At 39.8% G+C, this 27673-nt stretch overlaps 1 protein-coding gene across 5 annotated transcripts in view; it reads left to right on the top strand.

Annotated features, from left to right (window-relative positions):
* DGKH (diacylglycerol kinase eta) overlaps positions 1-23157 on the top strand; it is a 172372-nt gene extending 149215 nt beyond the window's left edge. For 3 of the 5 annotated variants that reach the window (XM_054190257.1, XM_054190247.1, XM_054190283.1), the window contains 9 exons: positions 272-385; positions 675-809; positions 1396-1562; positions 3099-3204; positions 4683-4775; positions 6306-6425; positions 6793-6901; positions 8317-8447; positions 14450-23157. In XM_054190257.1, the coding sequence (XP_054046232.1) occupies positions 272-385; positions 675-809; positions 1396-1562; positions 3099-3204; positions 4683-4775; positions 6306-6425; positions 6793-6901; positions 8317-8447; positions 14450-14539 (1065 nt within the window). In that variant the 3' untranslated portion in view covers positions 14540-23157. The remainder of the gene's footprint in view (positions 1-271; positions 386-674; positions 810-1395; positions 1563-3098; positions 3205-4682; positions 4776-6305; positions 6426-6792; positions 6902-8316; positions 8448-14449) is intronic. The other 2 variants (XM_054190275.1, XM_054190266.1) reach the window with 1 other exon arrangement.
* The last annotated feature ends 4516 nt before the right edge of the window (positions 23158-27673 follow it).

The raw sequence follows: 27673 nt of genomic DNA, 5'->3' as shown, positions 1-27673 counted from the left end.
AGGTTGCTCAGAGCCTCATCAAGCCTGGCCTTGAATGTCTCCAGGGATGGGGCCTCCACCACCTCTCCGGGCAACCTGTGCCAGTGTCTCACCACCCTCATTGTATAAAGAACTTCTCCCCAATGTCTAAGCTAAACCTACCCTGCTCTAGTTTAAAACCATTGCCCCTCATCCTGTTGCTACATGCCCTTGCAAACAGTCCCTCCCCAGGGACATGCAATCTAAGCACTGATTTACCATCCAAAAATGGAATGTTTTCTTTTCCTTTCAGATATTTGGTGCTCCATCGTTTGATGATAAAATCTTAGAAGTTGTTGCGGTGTTTGGGAGCATGCAGATGGCAGTTTCAAGAGTCATCAAACTGCAGCACCACAGGATAGCTCAGGTTTGTTTCTTACTTGAAAGCATGCAACGTGGTTGGCAGCAGTTTGGGATGCTGGCAAGTAGCGGCACTTTTGATTACCAGCATCCTATACATTAATATAGCACTGACATTGTTTTAATTTTAACGGGTAACAAATTGTCTTCAATGATGAATGAAGTATAAAAGTGCTTCATCCTCGAGACAGTCCTGGAGGGAAGCCACAGCTCCTAGTAATGAACATATTTCAGGTGGCCCGTCACTTTCATTAGTATTTATTGCTCTGTAAAATAACGTGTTTGTTCTTTTCCAGTGTCGGTCAGTAAAGATCACCATACTTGGTGATGAAGGGGTTCCAGTGCAAGTCGATGGAGAGGCATGGATCCAGCCCCCGGGAGTTATTAAGATCATACATAAAAACAGAGCTCAGATGCTAACACGAGACAGAGTACGTAGCAGAAAGTGTTATGAAATAACCATTATTTACATTGCTTTCTGTAATAATTAGATTCAGTTATAACATGAGCAAGACAGCGCTTATAAAAATGTTTTATAACTATTCTTGTAACTTAGATAATTACTTACAGTTTTATAACTTCTATAATAAGCCAGATAGAGAATTGTTCTTCTGTATGTGACAAAGCTTTGTTAGCTTTTATCTGTTTTATTAGTAATATTCCTGTATTCTTATTAATACATAGTAAGAATGGTGAAAATTTTATATTTCCTCCCTTTCCTCCCTTTCCTCCCTTTCCTCCCTTTCCTCCCTTTCCTCCCTTTCCTTCCTGAGAGAGCTTTGAGAAATTACTTATTCTCTATACTAAATCTAAAAAAAATTAAATGTCATTTCATTATTTATACAGCTTGTGTTATTTATATAGACTTAAAATTAAATTTAAAAAAATTATTTGTTAAATTATTTTTAACACAATTTTTTTCTAAAGTAAAATTTACATAAAATTCAAAATTCATTTTTTTAATAAGCAAGAGTACTCCAAGTGCTGTGAACTGACTGTGTAATTCATTTTGCTTAGGCCTTTGAAAGCACCCTGAAGTCTTGGGAGGACAAACAGAAGTATGATTCCTGTAAACCTGTCATTCGGTCTCCCTTGTACCCTCAGCAGGCTGTTGAGTTGGCTACAGAAGAAGAAGTTGCACAGATCCAGCTGTGCTCACAAGCTGCAGAAGAACTTATTACCAGGTACGGTAAAATTAATAAGTTTGGATTGGCAACCTAGACACCAAGACTGAATTATTCATGCAAATGCATACATAGACTTAGAAGTTTATATTTTCCCCGTTTTTTGTTTAATTTTTAGTTGCCACTCAAACAGTTATGTTATTTTATTTTATTTTATTTTATTTTATTTTATTTTATGGCTCAACTTGTCTATGTATGCTTTTCTTATATATTTCTGTACTTTTATTTTTATGCGTTTTTTTTTTTTTTTCCTTGTGAAAAACGACTTTCTGAAGGAGCAGCGGAAATGGAAAATGGGAAGGCTTATTTGAGGAGGGGCTTTTGATTGAAACTTCTTGTTTTATGCAAAAGCAAAAATATATTTATTGAAAAAACCCACTCTTAGAAGTCAACAGTGCGGGTGTATCCACCTGACCTTAACGTCTCCTGACCTTATTTCGTCTTAATGCCTTGCTATTCGCAATTTCAAAGAGAGGAACCCTTTTCAATAAACCTGAAATTTTTCCTAACGTATGTAGAGAGTAAGCAGTTAACATTCAAGGAGCCCAAATTGCCATATAAAATCTTCATACCTTTTTGCATTCATCCACTCATTCATTATTATTGCAGTTTCTGTTTCATTCCTAATGCTCAAAATCCTCATCTCTGCGCCCCTGGATGCTTCAGTAATATGTGTGGGTTGAGACGACAGTAGGCTGATGGTATAAAACTGATCCCACAGCCTTGCTTATTTTCAAGAATTTTCAAGAATTCCTGAGATGCCAGTATTTTAATAAAGAAGACACTTTGATTTTTACAGGGAAAAAAAAAAAGCCACCTAGGTTTTTTTAGAATAGGCATTTTTTTTTTAAATCGGAATATTTTATAAAGCTGCTCTTCAGTTCATCATGATAACAAATTATCTTAAGCATAAAAATCAACTCTTGGAGTCTCTGTTGAGTTGCACCGATAATATAAGAAAGGAATTGAAGAACTACACATTCTTTATACACTGTATTGGTGACTTAAGTAGACATAGAAGAATAATTTAGGTTATAAATTCCCTAAAGTGAAGTTTAGCCAAGACAGCTTAAAAACTTTACTGTTCTAGAGATGGTCCTGAGGTTGTAATTACAGCTCGACTTCTCATAATCTCAAATGATTGCAGCCAATTTTAATGTCACATCTGAAGGATGTGCCGTGTGAAATAGGTGTAATAGTTCTTAAGATAACTTAAAGTAAGTAATCTTAATATGCTAGGGCTTTCCTCTATACTTTATTTGAATTAAGAGCCCTGATATTTTTTGGTAACATTTGTGTCTCAGTATTTCATAGCAGAATAAATCATCTGTGTTATGGGTATCATTTATGTGAGGTGCTGTATGATTTGAAGAGATACTTGTATTTCAACTTGTGTTATAAAGGACTGTATTTTTTTAAAAGTGTTTTGTGAAACATATCTTTGCGTATTTTCTCATCTGATGAGGTTGTGTACTCTTAAGAATTTGTCTTTAAAGGAAGTGAGAAATATTTTTCTCTTTTTTTCTGTTTTTGTAGGATCTGTGAAGCAGCAAAAATACATGGCCTCTTAGAGCAGGAGCTTGCTCATGCTGTTAATGCATGTTCACATGCATTAAATAAAGCCAACCCAAGGTTTCCTGAGGTAAAGGAAGAACAGAGACTTATGTATAAGTAAATAAGCTATAATATCTGCGTGCATAAGTTTGTGACACGGGAGCTGTATTGTACTCCCTGTCCCTGTATTAAAACAAGTTGGGTGATAATTCTTGAAGTTTTTGATAAACAGAGGAACGGATGCTGTGTCTTCTCCCCTTTTTTGCCACTTTTTCTAAGGCGAAAGATGAGGGAAAACTACTTTCGATTCTGAAAGTACTGGTCTATTTGGCAGCAGGGAGTCTCATCCCTTCACGTGCGTAGGGGAACACCCCATAGCTGATGAATTTGGTAGAGATCATGTTCAATGATTCTGAAATTTATTAATAATACCCGGAATGGGAGTTAGGAGAACTGCCTTTTTACGAAAGAGTATTAAAGAGCAGAGTCCCCTCCTGGTGTTAGATGGGTACCACATCTGAGAAGGCAGAAGATGCAGTTTCCGCATTCATCGGGGTCCTCCCCGGCTGATAGACTCTCTCTCTGATGCACTGTTAGAAAGGGACATTAATGACACTTAAAATGTGGACCTTTTGAGCGTTGTTGCAAGGGGAAGTGAGTAGTTGAGAGGGAGATAAGGAGTTTGGATTAGGAGCATGGTAAGAGTATGTCTGTTGCCTTTCGGAAGCAGGAAAGAATTCGTTCCACCTGCAGCAGAGGTCCATAGCTAGGGGGTGCACATCCTGAAGTGATCCAGCAGTGCTTATGAAATCAAGTGAGGTGGTGTACTAATGTAGCTACGAGCATGAATTAACCAAACTTGGGTCAGCAAACAGCAAAAATAATAAAAGTAAGCTCATATCTGCTCGCAGACGACTGTGTAGGCATGTCCCCAGACACAGGGCGGAGGCATGACGAAGGCTGAACCAGTGCTCTTCCTACAGACAGGTCAATTCTTGTGGATGAATTCGTAGAAACTTTCATGCTTGTTAGCCAAATGCTATGTTGAGAATGCAAAGGGAGCGAGGGGAAATGAGTTTCCTGGTTTTTCTTGTCACACTAGACAATCTGGCTGTTTTCAGGGATTGGACCCAAAAAAGATTAATTAGGTAGAGGCTGTCTATATCTAACCTAAATTTACGTATGGTAAATACATCGGTTAACCTTTGCTTCTTAAAATATGGCTAGCAGCTTACTTCCACTAAAAATAAGGTGAACAATTCAGATCAACAGTCGTTGTTAAGTGAGCCCCAAAACTTTTCTGGTGCCTTTTGTCATCCATAAAAATTGTGGCTTCATTTCACTTGATGATCTGCAGGATGGTATAAGGTCATATTAAATTAAATTGGGGAAAAGACAGTAAATAGATTCTACATTTTTGTTCAGTGCTGAAGAAGTTGTTAGCGTAGAGATAAATTGATGTATTTCTCCTAGAAGACGCTTAAAAACTGTGCTGTAAGTCCAAAGTACTTATTCACAGTTTGACTTGCAGCACTTGAAATAATTTTTATGATTCTTATTCCCCAGAGCCTTACCAGAAACACTGCCATGGAGATAGCTGTCAACGTGAAGGCCCTACATAATGAAACTGAATCTCTGCTAGTAGGAAGAGTTCCTTTGGTAAGGTCACAAAATACATGGGTTTATTCCCTCATTCATATTATCTGTCATTTGTTCTTTGCTGATTTTTTAAACTGGCGCAGGATTTATGACATGCTACAAGGAGCTCATTAATTACACTGCATTTGTGGTTTGGATCGGAATGAGTTATGAATTCTTGTCCTAGGTTGCCATCCATCTTATGGGCACTGAATTCTATGAGCTTTAGAAGAGAAAATAACACGATAGCAAGAGGGAGCTTATATTTCCAGTATTACTCTGCTGAACAGCAATATCTTACTAAAGACGGTCTCTCCTTTGAAAGGTGGTAACATACACAAACTGTTGAGGCAAAGGAAAGTTTTTGTTAGGTGGGATAAGTTAATGGGGGCTTGTAATTTGTCACCAAACCTCAACAACGTCAAAATCTTTTTCCAGCGCTAGAGATCAAAGATTCACTTACAACTTCATTTTAAAAATGCATTCACTAGGATATAACTTAATTAGATCCTTTCAAAAGGATATTCTGCACTGCCTTGGGACTGCTTTTACTTCAAAGAGAGAAGTAGATGTTCAGATTGCTTTATTAGTGATTCCAAGCAGCTCGTTCCAAGAACTCTTTACCTCAAAATGATGTTTCAGCAACCCCAGATGAGCCCAAAAAAGGGATCAGCTGCCTTCCTTGCCTCTTCCTCACAGTTTGGACTCACACAACAGCTGCAGAACAGTTTTCAGACCAGCATTTTAAGGAAAACTGGTGCCTCCATGGGGTCCTCAGAGTGTTTATAGAGCCAAATTCCCATAGGTCAGCAAGCCCAAGCTTTTTACACTTTCTTTTCCTCTTTGGCCTTCACTGATGTGTTTGGCTTTTTGTCTCCCATCTGGGGCTGCAGTCGTGTCCCTCTTCCATGCCTGGTCCCCGTTCTTCCCACCCTCAGCCCGCAGCAGTGGCTGTCGCTCTGTGTGTCACCTATTTAGAAGGCGTAGTGCAGGGATTCTATCACCACTGGAAGACCGTTGGGAATGGAGCATCTTCGGTAACATCCATTTCCTCTTACTTCACTGTGAGAGAGCGACCTATCATATGAAGACATTTGCAAATAATAACTCAGGCTTACTACCATCTATTCAATCTTTTTATGCTACTTTTCATACAAAGACTTTCCAGGCTCTTGTTTTTCTGGTCAGGTTTTATCTCCTTGTGCTGGTAGTTTCCATTTCTAGTGTGTTCTAGTATTGGTGTTACCAAATAAGTTTTGCTCTGTGAAGACTCCAGGAGCATGGTGAATGATGAGAGTGATGGACAGCTAGGTCCAGCTGGTCCGCACCAAAAGTCTCAGTCATCCCTTTGTGGTGGGGACCATACTAAATGTAGCGGCAGGGTGGTCTGATGTACCTCTGAAGGAAAATTCAGTTTGGTAAGATTATTTGTTTTCACTGTTCTCACTGTGAAGTCGTCATCTGTTTGTGTGAGGTAACAACATATCTAGATTTAAATGTTATATATGAACAAAACTAAAAATACTATTTTTCTGACCTGTTTATAAACAGCAGTTAGAAGCTCCCCATGAAGAGCTGTTGTCTGATGCTTTGCACAGTGTGGAAATAGAGTTGAGAAAACTTGCCGAGATACCTTGGCTTTATTATGTTTTTCAACCAAATGATGACGAGGTGAGTTTGGTTAATACTTCCTGTTTCTAACTGAACTTAATTTTCTTTTGATAGGGAAGAGTACGTTAGAACCCCTCATGATCTGGAGAGGCAATTTCAGTAGCGATGCTGGATCCCTTCTGTCTGCTGCGAACAAGCTTCTAAGCTTAGCGCTTTTTGTGTGTTTTGCTTCCTTTTGCGAATGCAAAGGTTTTAAATGGTTATTTAATAAATGAAACAAGTATAGTGTTAAATCCCAACATTATTCTTTACAAAAGTAAAATCTGATATTAGTTTTTGAGATTAACTATGAATTACCCTCTTAAGCATGTGATTTCACTGCTGTTTTCTGTTAATTAAAGGTAAATATGCCTCCTCTTTCATGCAGGATCCCCCTCTGGATTATGCTAAAAGAAACAACAGAAGTACAGTGTTTCGCATAGTGCCAAAGTTTAAAAAAGAAAAAGTTCAGAAGCATAAGACCAGCCCTCAGCCTGGTATGTGTTTTGCAATTACAAGAAAAATAGTGGTGTTTGGGGAAAATGTGATTTCATGGGTCGGGTTGTGTTTTTTTTTTTCAGTAAGAGCGGAAATGATGCACCCTACCTAAGAGTAAAGTCAAAGTGAAAAGCAACTGAGCTAACTGGCATCTTCATTAGGATGAAGGTTTCTTTCAGTGCATTTAGAAAGCATTCAGTAGGACCCCAAATGAACCAAAGAACTACTGCGAAAATATTTAGGTAGCTTTATTACGTGACAGGACCCGTGTCTTTGCTGGTGGTTAACTCATAGCAACGCAAGTCGTAAGTAAACACATTGTTTCCCTGCGAAGCTCCAGTTCAGGTTTTTCAGGTTAGTTTCAGGAGGTGCGCAATAGCTTTTATCATACTGGCTTAATTAACCAGTTATTCTTAAATTTCAGATGGGTTTTAAGTTCGGCGAGTGAGACAAATCAAACAAAAAGCCATGATAGGCAATATCGATTTATTTTTTTTTTTTTTTTTAATTAGAAGAAGTTGAACAAACTCCACTCTCCTCTCTTCCCATTCTTATCCATGAACTTATTTCCTTAAGATTATGTCCAGGAGTTAATCAGTGATCAGATGGTCCTAAAACTGTTTCTACATCTTTGTCTTTTTAAGGTACAGTTGGTCAAAATCTGCAAAATCTTGCAGTTATTGATCAGACTTTAGATTTCAGATTAGACTTCAGATTTCACTTCGTTTTAAAACTAATCAGCATTGAATGAAGTTGCAAAATTATAGCAATAAGTAGCATAACTATTTTTTTGTTTTCAATAAATGTGGTCTTATTAGGACTAATGTGGGCAACTAACCTTAGAGAACAATGTTTTACAGAGAGCTTATTAATGGCCTATGTAACACAGTAGCTTAAAGAATACTTGTTGCATTAATTAAGAATACTAGAAACTGTTAATTAAAACCGGACTTGCTTGCTGCCATTGCTATATTTGAGTTATGGTTGATATTTTAATTTTACATGTTAATTAGTTTTTGAAGGCTTCTCCTCTCCCCTGGATGACTACTAATAAATTAACGGTGTAAAGCAGAACAACATTAGACTTTGCGTCACTGATCCTAAGGTGGTTTAATGTGAATTTGTTGGGACGTGAGGTTTTAAAGGCTTTACTGAAGAAACTGGAGTAAAGCTGAAAGCATGGCTGCAAAGCAAAGAACCCCAACTTTGTTTAGATACTTTCTCATGTTAACTGCTAACCTGTAACCTGCATGTGAAAAGGAAATTGTCAGTTTTTGTGGAAATGACACCTCTAACCTTTCCCTTTGCTAGCACGGCAATTCTACTCTGTTTTCCACTCTCTTTGGCCTAACCTTTGCTTGTGATGCATTTGAGCATGTAGAAATTAAGGGGGTTTTGCTCTTAACTTTGGTAGTTCAAAAATGGGGCACAGATGAAGTTGCTGCTTGGCTGGATCTGCTCAGTTTGGGAGAGTACAAAGAAATCTTCATCAGCCATGACATCCGAGGCTCTGAGCTTTTACATCTGGAAAGGCGAGATCTTAAGGTATTTCCTTTGTGCTACTTTTCTGCTATTGACCTTTTTCTTTGACAAAACAACAACCGACTTTTCTTCTTTCCCTGCACTTGTTATGAGCTTGTAGCTTGGCTTACACTGTGCAAATTTGCAATAAACTAATACGCCCTGTCCTTTCGCCTGAATTTCTGAAGTGCTGACTTGTACTCGCAACCAAGAATACCTGTGTTATCTGAAATTCCCCTTTTTTTTTTTTTTTTTGCTCTTCATGTAGAATTGTAGCATTACGGTTTATGTCAGAAGGCATAGGAAAAGCATGTTTGATATCTTACTGACATCAGTGTCATGTAATGTCATCTTCAGGAGTTCACTGTTTCCATTAAACAGGATCAGTATGGATCAGTTGAAGGTGGGGATAATAATTTTGAATCTATCTCCTGCAAGGTCAGCAGCTACGAGCAGCTGACCTGCCTCAGGTGATTTATTGTTTATATATTGGATATAGTGTGCGTGAGAGAGATAAGCAGCTTAATAAATTGCGGCATTGGACTTCCGTGCTGTTGGTGTTTGTGTGTCAATATAGACCTCTGCAATAGGTTTTCTCGCCCCTGACCAACCTCTGCCTGATTATAGCTGTAGAGTTTTAAAAAAAAAAAAAAATGACGTTATTCTGTCTCCAGAATGGTAAAACTTTCTTCCTCTGAGGTCAGATTGATAAGTTTTGCAGGGAGAAATGTTACCTAGCAGGCTGAGGCTGTTATTTGAGCTTGCTGGTCTTTTTCAGGAATGACTTAAGTGCATCCATTAGATGTAATAGAGGCTATATCTTTGGGGATTCATTACATTACTTTTTCCGGGAACTCGGTAGTAATGAGTTCTTGATAATGTGTTTTGCAACTGCTTTTAGCACATAAGAGAGGAAACAGGATATTGTATAAATCGCAAACATTTACATTTAGAGTGCAAGTCATCGCTCTAGCCACAGTGCAGTAGTCTCCAGATAGAGGCACATTTCATACAAATGTGCCATTTTTCATAAAGTTCCTTATATGGTATGAAATCCTGACATTATAAAGTAGTGCTTCCATTTGTGACTGTTGCAGTAGAATGCAGCTGCTGAAGATAGCTGTCTTTCTTTGATATGACGTGTTTAGCTGTTGTGTATTATTTTACCCTTTGGTATTAGCTCACCTAAGCTTCTTTCTGTGGAAGCTAAATTCCTTTTTTTCAGGATAGTACAGTCCCTCCATGCAAAATTTTAGAAATGGGAAACTGTCCAAGCAATCCACCACAATGTTCCATTGATGGATGTTGCAAGTCCCTGTTCTCTTAAAACTTAACCGGGAAACTTAGTACCGTACGATGCATAGTTTTGCTAAAATGTTAAGAAACCTTAATTTAAAAACAAATCAAGATGTCAGGTTTGTTGGAATGAATGATGGTGGTTAAGATCCGTGTTAAAATAGGCATGGCTTCTGACCATCCCTCGTTTCTGGTAGGTACCGCTTTGACTGCATGCCCAGCAGACTGGCACTTCATCCCAGTGAATATCCGCAGCAGGGTAATCATCACCCTGTCACCCCTGTTGCTGGAGACTCATGCGGATTCAGCATAAATAAACCCCCAGCACGAAGGCCAACTGCCTGAAATATCTAAAAGCCTGTTTTAGAACCTACAGAGAGTCAGACCTGTAGCATCCCCTCTATCTAGTGCTGCCTGGAAGCATGTTGAGCAGGTTTTAAATTGCTCAGCATAGCTGGAGGAGGGGTTGCTCTATGCAAGTTGCCAAGGGTATGTCATGTGCAAGCAGAGGTCTTGCTCTGGAATCGCCCCATCTGCTTGTGAGCAGAGCTGATTGCTTCCGAGGCGGTGCTCTTCCCTAAGGTAGGCCGGGCTTTTGGCCAAGCACAGCTTGCTGCTCTAGGTAGCAACGCTGAATTTAAATAGCAGAGTTTAGCACTCATCCTGTTCATTGCGTACGGGGCACGATCTCTGCAGGGAGCCAATTAAGGATGGCTGAGGGAGCCTGCAGATTTCTGACCGGTGACCTGAATTGGTGTCAAGACGTGTAACGCGGTACCTAGGAAATGAGGAACACGTCGCAAGCTGCCCTGGTAATTTTTCCTCCCTTTGGCTATCAAGGTGTGCAGATGAGTCGTCAGTGCTCTTGCGAGCTATAATCTTGTCTCCAGCCTCTCCTCCTGGTGCTTCCTGCCAAGCCAAACGGGCTCGCCATTGATTCACAACCTCTTAAGTCATGTGCAATAGATTTGCCTCTGTTACCTCTCATGTCTACGACAGGAAAAATCGGTGCCTGTTTTAATTGAATCCTCTGGGCCCGTCTTTCTTTCTGTGGTCAAAAGGAGAGATCAAAGGCAGTACGGAAAAGGATTTGATGAAACTCGCTTCCTTTGCACGCATCCCTGAAATAGGTCGATAAGCTGACTGAAGGGTTGGACCCCTCTAATTCTATGTCTGTGTAGCTTGTGCATCCCATTCTCGGTTAGCTCTGTGTGACAACTCGGAATGGAGAACACCTCTAAGAGGAACCAGATACCTCTCTCCATCCAGCCCCTGCAGTAATACCCTTTCTCCAGCCTCCTATGCCTGCTTTTATTTAGGGGAATCTTAGACTTTTACACCCATGTGATTTTCTTTTGCTCGAGGAAAGGCTGGACGGTAAATTGCAAACTAGGTTGTAGAAATCGTAGAAAGCAAGCTTGTCGCGACTTTTTTTTTTTTTAGCTTTATTTTACAGGCAAACTCATTGAAAACTAGACTCTGATTTTTCTGAAATAAATGCTGGCATTCTTAGCATTGATAACCTTGTTCCTATGTATGCAATCAGAACTGCAACACATTTGGTAGGACGAGGATGATGTCTCCTTAGAGCTCTGTAGCAATGTCGGTTTCCTTGGAAAAAGGGTTTCCACGCCTGGTGTCGGCTCAGTGTGCCAGTGGAGCTGAAGTCTGTGCTGAGGACTGCGGCATTTCATCCCTGTGTTTCGCAGTAGAGTGTTTTGAAGAAGTTCTTGCATGGAAAATGTGTTCTCAGATTTGTTAGACTTCTGGTACATTAGATGGCTTTTGACACTGGGAATGCAAGTAGAGTAGGTTTCCCATCTGGAAGATGTTAATAGTAGGGAGTGTTTACAGAAATTGTTTGGTAGTATTACATTGGTGGTACATTTGGCCAAAATCTGTGTGGGACAAACCGGGAATAAATGGGTTCTTGGCTAAGCAGAGGCCTAGTCACCATAATATAATGCAGATGAAGAACTTCAGAAAGCTGTTGCAAGAATTTTCATCAGCTTTTTCTTGCCCAACCTCTTTTTTTTTTTTCCTTTTTCAGATTTTTTTGAGCCTTACCTGCTGAAGGCCTAGAGATGGCAAAGTGGGCAGGGAGAGCAGCAGGAGAGGTGATCCCGTAGTTTTAAGGCCATAGCTGGGGCAAAAGAAAGACTGTTTTCTTCCTCAGACTCTTGTCTTCAAAACCATATTTTAGTCCAATTGAATTTTTGTTAATTAGATACCAATTAAATATGGACAGATTATGTAAAGCATGATGAAACTCATGCATGCACGAAAATGCAGAGATCTTCGAGCATCTTGCTTTTTAAATGGTGCACGTTATGCTGCTGCAGCAGATCCTTTTAGTCTGAGATGACGGAAATCTTGATTTCCTCCAAACCAAGCTATTACACAGCTTAAAAATTCAGAGGTCGTTTTGGCGGTTGGTTTTGTTGTTTGGGTTTTTTTTCTACAAGTGTGGCAGAATTTATCAAACGGGTCCCCCAAATTGTGGTAAGGCTCGTGAGGCTTGCTGTTCTGATCCACGTTAACAGCAGCATCAGCTCGAATGGAAATAAAACCTCTTGCCTCTGAAACATAGGCGATGCTTTGTAAAAGTTGGTGGAAAAGAGGGCTGAGTTTTCTGGGAATTTCATAATATGATTCTTTCCTCTGATCTTTGAAGTCTGGCAGCGTCTCGCTATGTTGCTTATCCAACAGAAGTTCTGCTCATGAAAAATGTTTGTTCTGACGAATTTGCAAGTTCTTAACCTTTAACACATGTGTGGCTTCTCGTGGTTTGGAAAATATCCATATAGGTTTTTCTTTATGTAGAATTTCTTTCACATAGCAGCTGGGCTATTTCAGTACTTTCAATAGCTGTGTGTATTTTTGATTCATTGGAAAATTAAGTTTAGCATAAGCAAGAAAATATTCTTCAAATCTAAAATGATAAATGTTACTCTCATTGTGGGATGAATTTAACAACTGCTGCCTACATCAATTCTCTTAACTTAAAAATTAGTATTAATTTTTTTTGTGAGTGTTGATAAAAGATTTACAAATCAATGTGATGTGGAAAAATCAGAAGTTTTGTTCAGATAGGTTTACGAAGTGCACTTGATTTGGGGACTTTTTTGAACGCATCTTGAATTCTTTAATGCTGACACCTTTGTCCCAAAGTACTGTAAAGGACAGTCACGTATTTATAGTACTGACAGTTTTCTACTGAAGAAACAACCAGATTTATTTTTTTTTTGTCTCTAACATAACCAGAATTCAATCTTGACTTTCCAAAACCAAATCCATCTGTTTAATCTGTGCCGTGCTACCTTTATAACAAAATAATTAATTCATGCCCATCTTACCACCCTTTTCTTCCTTTGGAGAAATGCAAAATGAATTGCATGCTAATGCTGTTAAGTAATACAAAGTGCAGATTTCCGGAGCTTTCTGTGACTGTAGAAAGTGTGATGCAGTCCTTGTGTAGGGTATATAGAGAATATTTTATTTGCTTTCATTTTTCACTCTGTATGAGAATAATTATTTCAAGCTGCTTAATTACACTCCCTTCCTTTTAATGTCTCCATAATGGAAAATATTCCTATTAAAATGAAAGGATTTCTATTTCAGAAGACTAGATAGTGAAAATTTGCTAAGACTTTTTTATTTAATCACAACCTATTTACATAAGGCTTATTCTACAAATAACTAATGTTTGAATCTGCCACTTGCTCAACATCACTAACGCCAAGATTTTAAAGACTTTTTTCAAAGCTGGGTTTTACAGATAAGGGAAGCAGATTTCTACCAAACTGAGCTGAAAACTCATTAGCGCAGTTGGGGATCGTTAGCACAATTGGGTGTCCCATTCTGCTCCTCTGACCACCATTGGACCGGTCAAAATTGAAAAAGGATGTTGCTGGAAGAGGTTTGCTGCAAAAATTTCTTGTCTGTCGCCACTCATATGGAGATGGGTCCCAGAAACCAATATTAGAAACATTTCGGCTGCTGTGATTGTTTTAGTGGTGGCTACAAGGAGATTTACGCTTGTGCTTTTTACATTTTCCTTTGGGATGTGACTGTCATGTCTTTGAGAATTTTTCTTCCAGCTCTCTAATCAGGAAGATCCATGTTAGAAGACGTAACCTTTTTGGAATGAAAAACAAAAGCTTACCTTTTCTATTGCTCTCTAAAGGGAAGTTGTCCTACATGCCTGTAGCCGTTACATCCACTTTCCCTTGAGAATTTGGGAATATGTGTGTTTGTTGATTAAAACAGACATCGTAGGGCCTCAGATCAAGTGACATTGCTGGACAGAAGCTCTAACCCATCACATCCTCACCAAGCATTTGATTGCTGAATTAGAGAGGAGGGGGAGATTGTTCTTTTTTTTTTTTTTTTTTTTTTTTTTTTGGACAGAAATTGTGAAAAGGTTTTTGTACTTAGAAGTGAAAGTGAAAGATGTTTTTGACAGATATTGCACTGCCTTGGGTTGCAGGTGAGTAATTATCTGTCTGCAAGACAGAGAGGGATTCATTGTACGCGCTAAGCAATTTTTTGGTGAGGCAACACTTGCTAGTGCCATGGAGTCTTTTCCAGTTAATGTTGTGAGCATATTTCTAGACATCTGTTGCATGGCTAGATTGTAATCGATGGTTTTGTGGTTTTTTTTTCCTTTTTGTAAATAAACTTCCCTCTTTTTCTCTTTCTGTCTTTTTTTTTTTTTCTCATTTCTGTAGGACCTGGGGATAACGAAAGTGGGTCATATGAAGCGAATTCTCCAGGGAATTAAAGAGCTCGGCAAGAACACCCCTTTGTCTGAAGTGTAATTATGCTGGCGCTCTCCCTAGAGAGAGAAGGGAAAGTTGCCGGAGAAGCAAAGCTGTTGCGGGCACTTCGCTGTCTTTGTAGTTTACTCTATGGAAGAACAAGCGCTGGTGTTTGTACAGGCTCGTATCTCTGAATTCTTGTACGGTGAAGAGCTTGCTGCAAGAGTACAAAAGGATTTGTGCCAAAAAAGAAAAAAGGAAAAAAAAAAAACCAAAACAAAAAACCCCCGACACAAAAAAAGGAAAAAGTGATGTGTTCTGCAAAGACGTTTTCTTGGTGTGCAAACTTGGCCAGTTCGGATAAGCACATTGTGGTAAATCAGTCGGTTTCTGGGGAACTGCACTGACTGGAAAATATTATCAAGAAACGATCGCTTTGCTTTTGTGCAGCTCAGTATGCCTCTCTTTGTGCTGCAGCAAGATACCACTGTACAGCATGAGGTTGTCCGGTTTTCCTTCCGAGGCAGAGCTCCCTAAAACCTCCCGTGCGGGAGACGGAGAGGTTTTTTTTGGAGGTTCGATGCGCGAGGCTGGCAGTGCCGCGGGTACCCAGCGCTCCCTGGCCGTGCGGAAGTGGGGAGAGATAAGATACCTTGTGATACCATGAATGCAAACGATAATGCATGGTGTGCCTGCCTGAATCGTCTGTTCTGTTGCATGACACATCTGATACTTTAAACACTTGAACAACTTTTATATCGGTTTGAATGAGGTTTAATTTATTACTACTTGAGCGTCTTTCCCTCCCCCCACCCTTCCCCCCAGTTTCAGGCACTTTTCTATTCTTCAGTGTTGTGTTATGCCTAAAACGTGTTCTACGGCAAAGGATGTGTGGGTGTGGAAACTTAGCATTTGTGCCATATTCAGCAGATTATATGCATTATATATGATGGAAACACTGTACAGTTAGATTTTTTTTAAATATACCATGTACAGAAGGTGTATCAGGTAACTAACTTATGAGTATTTTTGAAAGACCGGTACCTCACAAAAATATCAGTTGGCTTCCTGCATGGAAAATGATAACGAGTTTTCTCATGGTGCATTTTAATGTAGTTATCCAGTTATCTTAAACATCTGTAGCATATTTGAACTTTGAGGCACTAATGGTTTTATTTATTCTATTGTTCAAAAAGCAGGTGGAAAGATTAATGAAAATTTTTTACAGGAAAATTCATTTTATGTATCATGCGTAAGAAGAGTTTTGAAATGTAGCAGCTGATTTGATTTTTGTGGGGTAAGCTTTTACTCATTACTAATTTACTGTTAATTTAAAAATGTCTCTGTATGCATATCTCTACAAAGGCATCAGTCTGTTTCTTGTCAGCACTCCTACATTGCTAGCTCAGAAAAATCTAAAAAACCCAAACTCTAGGGTTTTACACTATGCATGCAAAAATGAATCACGTGCAAGATAGTAATCCAGGAGTGTGAACAGGTTAAAAAATGAAAACCATTTTGTTTAGAAATTGTGTTAGGCCAGAGTTTATAAGGTTATTTACAGTTTACTTAAGCAAAACATAGCTTCATAAGGGAATTTCCTGGTTAATTTTTCACAAAAATGTTAAGCTAGTAGAAAAATAATTCGCATGCATCTACAAAAAAACCTACTGAAATGTTAGAGATGTGATGATATTGCACCACCTGCCAGAACACTTGCACGGAATCGCGGTCTCCTTGCTGTTCCTAACAACATGCCATTGAGGCATGAGGAACACTTGACTTTTACTTACTCGAGTAGCGTTGACATGTCTTACAAGTTAAAGAGTATCTTCATATCTATTTAAGTTTTCCTCGTAGGCAGCAGAGTAAGGTTTCTTTTGTTTTTTCCAAGGCTTATTTTCCCCGTTTAAAGGGGCTGACGTCAAGTACTGCATCCTGGTTTTGCCCTCTCTTTCTCATGAGTATGATGGGAGTCGTCCCTTGGAAGATAGATGGAAATCATCTCTTGGAAAGTAAAATCTATTCCCCTCATTGTTTTATTGCAAAAAAAATTTTAAAATTTCAAGAGGAGCAAAACCAGTTTCATTTATATCCAATGATAGTACTATGTTCTCTTGCTGCTGTAGGTTCAACGGGCACCACTCTGGGAGCTCTGTGGACATAATTGGTTGTTCTGGTAAACAAACAAAAGTAAAAGGCTACGTTCCATTAGGTTTTCCATAAAAAACAAACCAAAATCCCTTTGCCGAGTGACACGATTTTCATGCTGTTGTACGAAAAGCATACGCAAACAATGGGAAGTTAGGCAAACAATGGAAAGATTATATATATTTTTTTAATATGCTTGACATTCGCCCCTTTAATGATGTTCAGATGGCATCTGTGAAGTCTTTGCAAGTTGTATTTCCTCTTCTTTTTGTTTCTCCGTTAAGCTACGCTATATTTTAACGTGTGGCAGCATTCTAATATATCGATGTTACGGTAGACTACGTAGTTAATCTTCCTGGTCGATTCAAGGACATAATACAGGGAAGAACTTTCTTTTCTGACTTTAGCAGACACTCTCTTTACAACTTTCAGCCTTGCTATATGCAATGCGTTAAGATGGGCTGTGGAAGAGGATCTCTCCAGGTTGCTGTAGAGGTCTACGCTGAGTATGTTAAAAAACGGGAGCTGCTTTTAGGCAGGGAAAATGGCCAAGTGGTGTTCATAACGCAGCGTTCTTACGACACTCCTCAAATTACCTCAGTATAGGACAACTGATCAATTGTCTTTGTACAGTTTGATTTTTTTAAATGACCACCAAAGAATTTAACTTTGATTGTCCTAAGCAGAAGGGTTTTTTTTAAATGTGCGAGTAGGAAAAAAAAAAATAAATTGTAAGCATCATCTATGCTGTATTTACTGGATGCCCAGGAGAGGAAATTTTACGCAACTCTATGCCTTAGACTAGTGTTGGCTATCAAATCCAAATGCGGCTGACAGGGAGGCTCAAAATATTTTACAGGGTTTCTCTGCCGAGCTCATGGGTTGTAACTGTGTTTAGAGATGTGGCTTTTCTAAAGAGAGACTTTTGAACACAGTGTTACTATCTCACAATTATTGTAATTTCAAACTATTGGGTTGGTTGGGGTTTTTTTCCCCTTTACTACTGTACAAGTCCCAGGTCCTGGAACTAAGGACATGCATAGTTACCTTTTAAATGAACTGAATTCTTTACGACTTAATACTGATGTTTAAAGTTCTTCAAAGCATACATCCCAATATTTCATCAAAAATAAGGTAAACACGTCCCCTAAAAGTAATTAGTTTTTTAGAAAACACATTATCCCAATAGATCTTGTGAAGTCCAATACAACGTGCCAGATTCATCGAGACAAAAATCACTGTACAAACTTTACTGGATGGATTTTTTTCCTCCCCTAGTCAAATACGCTTAATTTCTGCAGTCAGTCAGCGTACCTGGAAATCTGAAAAGAATCCAGCGCAATCATCATTTTTTGTGAAGTGGTTGGCATTCGTATAGGTGAAATGTCCGACCCTTCAGAAAGAGGAAGGGGGAGAAATGCACGTTTGAAAATGGCAGCAGACTGCTAAGCGCACGTTTCTGTTTTGCCATTTTCAAACGGGATTTTTCCAGTTTACTGTATTCAGTTCGGGTCATGCAAATATTGCCTTTATAATGCCTAATGCCTTCTTCTTAGAAAGTGAACGAAATCAGGCAAACTCATGGTTGCAGGTGTTGGGTTTTGTGTTTTTTTTACAATACCTTAAAGAAAAAATACTTGTTCAAAAATGAAAATTTTTATATGATGGCAATTGCAAAATTTCTTTATGATACGTTTTTATCTATTTCCCCTTTACCGCTGTTTTTGTCCTGAACATCTCATTCTTTCAAGGAAAAATATTTCAAACGTATGGAAGAATAGTAAAATATAAAGGATGTGATCAGAACTCGTCCCAGACTATTTCAATCCAGTGTTTCTTACTTTGAGACTGGACTAAATATGCTTGGGCCTGTGAATAATAAATAGAAATCATCTTTCTCTCTCCATCCCTGCCCACAGAAATTCAGACTGCAATGTTGAATAACCGTAATTCAAACAAGAGGAATTGATTTTTTAATTATTTTTTTTTAATAATTGCCCATTTCATTTTTTTCCTATGCTTTTTGTAGAAAAATAGATAACCTGCCAAATCTGACTTTCTGATTGAACTCAGCGATGCTAATTCACTTAATGAAAATGTCATGATGCCTTGATAATGAACAGATCTTATTGCAAGGGTAAAATGTGTTTTTCAATCCATCTAGTCTTCCCTTCTGGAAGACTGGCAGGAGACCTTTTTGACATGTAATGGAAAATTAATATATAAAGCAAATACGAGAGGACGTTCCATAGTGCTACTTTAAAAATAAATATAAAACTATGTACTATAGATAGATAATACTTCAATGGACATGTGAGAGAAAAACCGTGAGTGATTCCATTTTCCTCGATGCTTCCTATTAATTATTGCGTTACTAATGTTTACTGCTGTTTCCCCGTTGCTCTCTCTGTGCCCCTAAGTATTAAGTTCTTGGATGTAAGTTTGACAGCTCTGGTAATTAATAATTGGGAGTGCAAAAGGTCTTTGCAGAAGCGATGTGTATTGTGGAGGATATATGATAATGTTGAGGATAACCAAGCTGGAGCAATGTATTTAGCTTACGGCCAGGAAATCATCTTGTCATGCGCGTAAGTGAGAGCCACGGAAAATTTTATGATTAATTACAAATTTATTTTTTTTCACCCCAATAACATAAGTACCTCTCAACTACAGTGTCCTGAGTGTTACAATTATGCCACAGGCTCTTCCGTTTTTTTAATTCTGTTTTCATAGATTGTATGGTTTCGTGGTATGATTTTCGTATCGTCAAGGTTTGATGCTGCTTATTCTAACTGCGAAGATTTAATGTTTGCAGGAACTGTACATGACTGTAATTGCTGTCTTAAGTAAAAGGAGGAATTTTTTTGGTGACTTGAGGAAGCCGAGGAGTTTGGACAGGACTTAGAATATCTCTGCTGCCTCTTCAGAGACAAATGGCAGCGTCAGCAGGATTCATAAAGCATCATTTGGTAATTACCAATAGAAAATCTTTACTGGTTGTATAAATTCCTGTATTTATATATAGAATATAGCATGGAGCTCGATCTTTTTTACAAAAAGAAAAAAATTTTCTAGTTCTTTTCTACTACTGTTGCATTAGGTTTAATAGCTCTGTTAATGGTTAGCTTATGTACTTGAAATGCTCGTTTCTGCCATACAGTAGCCCAGTCTGTTTCTCGGAAATCGTATTCCATTTGGAAGCCATCTGGAGCCTTCCAGGAGACTATTCCTGTAGCCAGTTGGAGCTAAAACCAAAACTCATAGCAACTTCCGTAGGCTTAATAGTGATTGCCTTCAATATTTTAGCTGAAAAAAAAAGTTTCTGAAAGTTGGGTTTTTTTCAGCGTGTAGAATTAAACTTAAAACATCATCATTCCCTCATCAACTGTAAAAAATAAAATACTAGTACTGTTCACACTTTGGCAAACTAGCAAAATGCTGGCAATAACAGACCTGGGAGCGTTCCTGGACAAACTGTAATGAATTCAACTGCAGTGGTTAAAAGACCTACCACCTTCAAAGCAGTCCACAGAAAATTCATATATTTACATGGTAAATGTAAATTTAAATGTAAATTCATATAGTTACTATTTTAAATAATTGGAGACTTCGTCTCCCAGTTGACGGAAACACTTTTTATATAAGCTCTTGGATGGGATTTTGAGTTCATATAACCTATTGCTTCTATGAGTGAGGGCAGAAGAAGCTGGTGCATAATTTATGTTTAACACAAGTTATGTCTCCACTAATGTTCCCACATTGCTTCCCAGCTCCTGTGTCTGGATGACTTCCCAGCTGCTTGGCAAGGTGCTTGGCACGTCCCCCCTATTTCTATTCAGAAGAGCTGGACAGGCGGGCTAGGAAAAAGCTGTAGGACGCTCCAGGAGACCTAGATTGACCAGGGCTTCAGGTTCCAAAGTCTAGCGTAGCCACGGTGGAGTAAAATCCTTTAAGTTATACTTTTCAATGCCCACTGAAAGCTGTATTTAGCTCGCCGTGCCACTAACAATTGGCACTAGCCCTTTGAGAGAGAGGTGTTTCGGCTAAGCCCAGCAGCTGGGTAAGGCTTTTGAAAATACTAGAAATGATGGTAGCTATTAGTAGGACAAGTATGCAAGTGACTAATCCGTATTTTATTCTGTGGAACAAACGCTTTGGAAAAATGTATTTGTAGTACGATTGAAAGATTAGTGATGGGATTGAAAAGATAACGGAAGGTAAAAGCAATATGGTACAAAGTTTAAAGTAATTTGAGTTTATTATTTTTTTTCAAATGCATTGGAAACAATTCTTTTAGGAAGCTGGTTTTGATCCAGGTGTAGCTACGTTATACTAGAGCATGTGAACTAGAAGATGAAGCCAGGAAGAAATGAACTGGGAGTAAAATTGGGTAGTTTTTTTTTCTTGATGGAAGCGGTGTGAAAAGCCAAAAATAAAATCCCCGCAGTGCCCCAAACTCCTGCTATGAACATATATAAAGGGAGCTTGCATTTTAAGTTCTACTTTTATTAAGCTAAAGTATTAATTGGATAGAGAACTTCTTAGTTGAATTAATAACCTGACAATATCACTACCAGGGAAAGCGTTACAGGTATGACTCTGCTTTTCTCCCCGCGTTAGTTGAGGTGGGCTCTGTTTGGGACTCATTCTCTTTGCGGTTACCGTCAATTATTACATGAATGGGGAGGTTGAGGAAAGCCGCGTGAAGCTGCTCGGTCTTGCTTTTCAGGAAGGGAGAGCGTGTGTGCGGACAAGTAGGGCCTGGGGACTCTTACTGAGAATTTTAAGAACATAAGATTTTTCTACTGGGACGCTTTGTGAAGGTTTACAACAATCACACAGGCATGTGGATACTCACCGCAAAGGTTTCTGTCTCTATATACTGAAATAGGCATTTGGACTGTACGGCTTAGCCAGATTTTGGAGGATTTTCTACAGGCATCTGTCGCTTGTGGTGTCCGTACTTTCCGTCTTGGATTTCCGTCTCTTTAAAACATGCACTTTCAACAAGGCAGTTGTCCATATCTGACAAAAGTTACCATTTTTCCCCTTAAAGAGCACAGATTGTGAATCTATCCTGAAATAATTTGTTTCATTATGCACTCTCTCACATCATGTCCTTTGAATCCTAAAATAGCTGAAACGTGGGCCTCTCTAGAGCTGCCAGTTACCTCGTAATTTAGTTTGCTGAAGCTTGTACGTTGAAGGGATCATCAAAGGGCAAGATAATATTCGCAGCAGAAGATGAGATGTGCAGAAGATAAGAGTACAAGCCATTGAGTAGCTTCTGAGAGGTGAAGAGGGCCTGATCTCTGCACCAGAGATCTCGTCCTTCTTTGTCACCGTCATCACATGCAAATCATTTAATCATAGAATCATAGCCTGGTTCGGGTTGGAAGGGACCTTAAAGATCACCTAGTTCCAACCCCCCTGCCATGGGCAGGGACACCTCCCACTAGACCAGGCTGCTCAAAGCCCCATCCAGCCTGGCCTTGAACACCTCCGGGGACGGAGCATCCACAACTTCCCTGGGCAACCTCTAATGACCTCTAATACTAATTAATGACCTCTAATACTAGCAGCTTCCTGTCTTAATTCACGGTGACAGCAAACATATCAGTTAGTACTAACAAAACTTCTCACTGTCACAGCTGTACGCCCAGAGCAGGTATCTTTAAATGTTGAGCACCGTGGAATCGCATGAATGTATCTCCAGTGCATGTTCTGGCATTTTAAAAAAGCAAATTTAATATAAAGGTATTTTAAAGGTCCTGAAAGCTTCCCAGCCCAACATGAGTGATTTCTCTCAGCAGCAAGGCTCGTCACTTAGATTAGTATTCCAGTCAAGTACAGCTGTTAGTTAATTCTGTAGTAACATCCGCTCACTTGCATGAATGGACGCATAAAGTGCACATGGAAGTGTTGCAGAGCTGCGGCACTGTCTGGTTTTCTGCATAACTCGTATATTGGGATCTGAATAGCATTTTGTAGCAAAGAGCTGAAAGACACGATTTCCACTCAATTCAAAAACATACTCAATAGAAAATGAAAACATCCTGTGGCCAGCAGGACTAGGGAAGTGATCGTCCTGTGGACTCGGCACTGTGAGGCCCCGCCTCGGGTACTGTGTCCAGTTTTGGGCCCCTCACTACAAGAAGGACATTGAGGTGCTGGAGCGGGTCCAGAGAAGGGCAATGAAGCTGGTGAGGGGTCTGGGGAACAAGTCTTGTGAGGAGCGGCTGAGGGAGCTGGGGCTGTTCAGCCTGGAGAAAAGGAGGCTGAGGGGAGACCTTCTCGCTCTCTACAACTACCTGAAAGGATGGTGTAGAGAGGTGGGAGTCGGTCTCTTCTCCCAGGTAACAGGCGACAGGACAAGAGGAAACGGCCTCAAGTTGCACCAGGGGAGGTTTAGGTCGGGTATTAGGAAAAAATTCTACACTGAAAGGGTTGTCAAGCATTGGAACAGGCTGTGCAGGGAGGTGGTGGAATCGCCATCCCTGGAGGTATTTAAAAGATGGGTAGATGTGGTGCTTGATGTAGGTTGATGGTTGGACTCGATGATCTGAAAGTTCCCTTCCAGCCTTGGGAATTCTATGATTCTATGATTTGTGCTGGTTTAGGTAAAAATTGCTGCACGCTTGGTAGTTTCTGCCCTTCGTTTCCCCTGTTCGCTCCACAGGAAAATCCATCGTCTTGGCAAACATACGGATCTGTTGGGACTTAGGCATGTGCTTAGCTTTAAACAGCACTTTAGTCCCCCTTGGAGATTGCTCATGGATTTCGGTTTTAGCATTTATGTGAAAGCCTACAGAGGACTTAGGTAGGTAGAAATTGCTCCTCACATAAACGTTAGCAGATTGATGATCAGTAAGGCTTTTAAATGCCATACCTATGAATGTTGTTCTCTTGCCAGTATTTGCGTGTGCATGTGTGTATATATGTAGTATCTAGTTTGTAGGGCGTATGTGCGTGCACACCTGTACATATATCTGTATATACATACCCCGTTTTGCCCAATATAATGACGCCAACTTGTGTGTAGAGCCAAAAAAACTTAAAACTGTACAATGCTTGAGATGCTGCATTGTTTTTATTATGATATTTTTTATATCAGATGAATTGCAGGATGTTTACAGATGCTTATTAATATTTAACTTATACAATGGAGTGGCAGGATGTTTATGATTGTTGTCAGCTAAAGAATTGTATATGATTCTGGGTGAAATTTTGGCTTTGTTGAAATCCTTGGCTAACCTCCCATTGATCTCACTGGGGCCAAGATTCAACCCCCCTGAATCTGTTGTTTACTGGCTATTTTCCTACTGTGATAATTTTTTTTAAAAAAAATGAGTGAAATGTATTTATTTTTTTCCCAATGTGAAATCTGCGGTTGCCATTTGGATTTTTTTTCTACGGGACCTGCAAACTACAACACAAGTGGGAATACACGCCTCAGAGAATGTACAGAATTTTTCATTGGTCTGGTCCTTGACTATGTCTAAGAAAATACCTTCTAAAGCAACTTTTGTAAGATTTAATACAGAATCTTCTAAAGACAGATCACCTTTCGTACCTCTCTCCACATCGAGGGCATGCAGCGTGGCAGGTGAAAATGAAGCGTTATTTACCGGTGAATAAAAAGTAGTCCCGTCTGTTTTGTGTAGCTGCTGATTTCATACAGCTCACCTGGCTCTGCAGATCTGGAATGAAACACTTGAAGTACCTTATCCAAAAGTACCTTATCGAAACAAAAGAAGTTACATAGCGTATGGCTTTAAACTTCTCATCAAGACGTGGAGGTATATCTTCAGAGCCAGTCTGTAGAATGATTCTTTTACTATTTCACGGATGAATAAAATTGTGAAAATATTAAGTGGTAAGGCGAATCAGGCAACGGCTTGGCAGAGAAATCCCTTGTTTAGGGACAGAAGGATCAGTTCTTCGATAGCACCAGGGAGGAAAAATACCGTAATGCGGCGCTTCCTAAATCCCTTTCCAGGGTGTCTTTTCATTGCGTATGCTCTAAGTATATTCTTCCTGTAAAAAGACATAAGGCTGTGAAACAGCTAAATAGATGCATCTTAATTTCTTCATCTAAGGCTAAAAATACAATTTTCAAACAAGAGCTGTCATGCACTTTGAAATATATGTGTCTGGAACAGGTAAGTTTGTATTCACCGTAGATAGTCGTCATGCAGTAGGATTTGTACAATAAGGTAGTCATGCCAATGTTACCAAAAGCTGAAGAAAAATAGCAAGCCAGCCGTATTCCCCCGTGAGGCCCTTTCCGAAGACATCTGTGCAAATGCCCACCACTCCCAGGAATCTTTTCCCATAATTTTGTTTAAGAAAGGATCCTATCCAGATTCCTGCTCTTCCCCTTGCTAATAAGGAAGTACGCACCTTGGTTGAACTTTCCAGGAGTTTGTTGGCTATAGAAACAGACCTCAAAAGGATTAACAGTCGAGGCAATCAGTGGAGGATACGCAGGGCTCTGCCTGGACTCAATAGTCTACTAACGTGGATCTGATGACAGATTTTGAGGGGAAAAATGCTCCTATTGGGCTGCTGTCAGTGGCAAACTTCCGTGGTTATCCGTGGGAGCAGGTGGGCACCCAAGCGAGCGGACGATTTTCCTTTTGGCTGTTCCTTCTCTTTCTGTCCTTATAGTCAGGTGTGGAGTTCAGGACTCGCCCGTTATTTGTCTGAAAGGCCAGGAGGAGTGGAGGAGATGGGAGGAAAGGAGGAGGAAGTGGCGGGAGGTCGGCATTCGGCCTTTCGTTTCCTGCCGCGGAGCTGGTGCGAGACTGGGGGCAACTCGGTTAACCTTTGTGTGCCTCACTTTCTCCGCTCGCGGGAGTAAGGATGCTTACCACCTTTGTACAGCCCCCCCCCCACCCCTATAGGCGAGCAGTGGTATATAAGCGGCTAAGTTTTACTGACACTATTATATGTAGTATAAATAAATTACTTCTGTCCGTAACACTGCAAAAATTGCTTCTCCTAGTTTCGGTTCTGACTATTGGGTGACATCCCGGGTAGTCAGTTTTGAAGCTTGGCGATCGCTCTAGTACTTAACAATTTACACACATCGCGGGCTCTGCGTTTGCTGCAGAAAAGAGTAAAACTTTAAACTGCCTGAAAAAACTTGCCAATGAAGTATATCTAACAGAGCAGGGGTGTAACTTTTGGCTTTATTTACTTGTAATAATGGTAAGGAGCAGTGAATTTTGTTTGTTTACATACTGTTTACAATGGCACAGTTTTATTTTTAATATATAAAAAACAATTGAGGTATTTATTGCATATACTATTTTAAAGATGTTTTATGTGTTTTCACCTTTGGAATATATTGTTACATTTCCTTGTACAGATAATTTGGGTGGCTTTGTTAATATAGTTAGTAATTTTTATGACTACTAAGTGACCAGTTTTCCGTGCCTTTTTATTGTCGGATGCATGAATTACATATTTATTATTGTATGGAAGTCACTGAGATGTGTATTTTTGTATTCTGCTGGAAGCAACGGTTGATTTTATTGTACATGATAAGAGATGCCTTCCATAACGGGCACTCGTATGAGATCTTCCTTCTCAAATAAACAGAATGCATTCAATGTATGTAAGTCCTTGATTTTTTTTCTGTGCCTGGAAATCGGTGGAAATCCTTGAACATCATGACACTGAGTTTTAGATGTTACCCACCTCAAGCGTGGGCTGCTATCGGTGTCGTCAAATCCAAAACAAAATTCCCCGTGGAAATCAAGACGATGGCAAGCCCTTGGCGCCCAGTGTAAGCCGTTGTAATTTCAAAGAAAACTCTGTATGCTACAACTAAATAAAATGTGGATGAACGACTATCCAGCATCATTTCTATTCAGTCTGCCACACGCTGCCTGAAAATTGTTTTAAATTACAGGCCTTGAATACGGCTTTTAAACATACTTTATATGGCTACGTGCAAACCCACATGTAACTTCTAAGTAGGTCACTGTGCATGTAGGTGTTTACGTTTACAGGGATATTCTGCCAGATCTTGCTGGCATACGGCGTATTAAATGTAAAAATAGATTTACATTTGCATCCATAGTAACAACGGTTGTTAAAACAGAATATACAGTAGTGCCCTTCCGGCCCCCCCCCCCCCCCCCCGCCTCCCCCCCCTGCCCAGGTAAGCGGCAGTAAAACAAACACATTTTTCCTTAGCAGTCTGTACTGAACCTCTCTGACACCAACCCCAGACAAACACTCGTTTGAGTTGACGCCGTGCCAGGACGGGACAATTCCGCAGGCCATCATCAACTGCCGCGTCGTGGGGCAGGGAGCTACTCGGCTGGTACCTAAGACGTGATGTGAGAGTAGTGACAAGCAGTGGCTCATACAGAAGGAAAACCATCGCGGATAGGAACCTAAGTCAGTTGATGAAGGCAATAATCTCGTGGCTGATGAAGGCAGTCATCTTGTGGCTGAGATCCGATTGTCCTGAAGCGATCATACGCGGGAGAGGCGTTTTTATGGATAACCCGGTAATCCTTAAAGGTCAGCGCTGGCGGTTTTAACACACAATGAATGCCAGGTGCTTACAGATCTCTCAGCATTGAAGCCTGAAATGGTTGGTTGTAATAATCAAAGCTGTGGCATAAACGAGAAGACTGTATCAGGAGAAATAGCTAATGAGGTGAAGTCGGGGACACCGCTGGGGATGGCGCTCTGCAGTAAATGAGACTGGGTTTGATGGTGTGTTGACACCGTGAACTCTCCGGAATTGCTTCTAGCAGTAAGACTTAACAAAAGGTTGGCTTCCCATAGTTGACCTGGCACATCGTAGGTTAGATTGGTGTGAAGAGGAAGTCAAAGAGTGTGAAAAAAGTGGTTACGTTATTAAGCCTTAATTTGGGAGATGCACTTAGGGGAAGTTTTTAATAATTTTACGAGGAGTTTGATAAATGGGCCAACTTTATACCACAGTACACATTTTAGTACTTGGGTATAATCAATCCGGTCATGCCAGTGATACTGAATACCTGATGATAAAGACTTTGA

Source organism: Rissa tridactyla, chromosome 1 (assembly GCF_028500815.1).
Source record: "Rissa tridactyla isolate bRisTri1 chromosome 1, bRisTri1.patW.cur.20221130, whole genome shotgun sequence".
NCBI lineage: Eukaryota > Metazoa > Chordata > Aves > Charadriiformes > Laridae > Rissa > Rissa tridactyla.
Note: the sequence above shows the minus strand (reverse complement) of the source record. Positions and strands in the feature narration are given on the sequence as shown.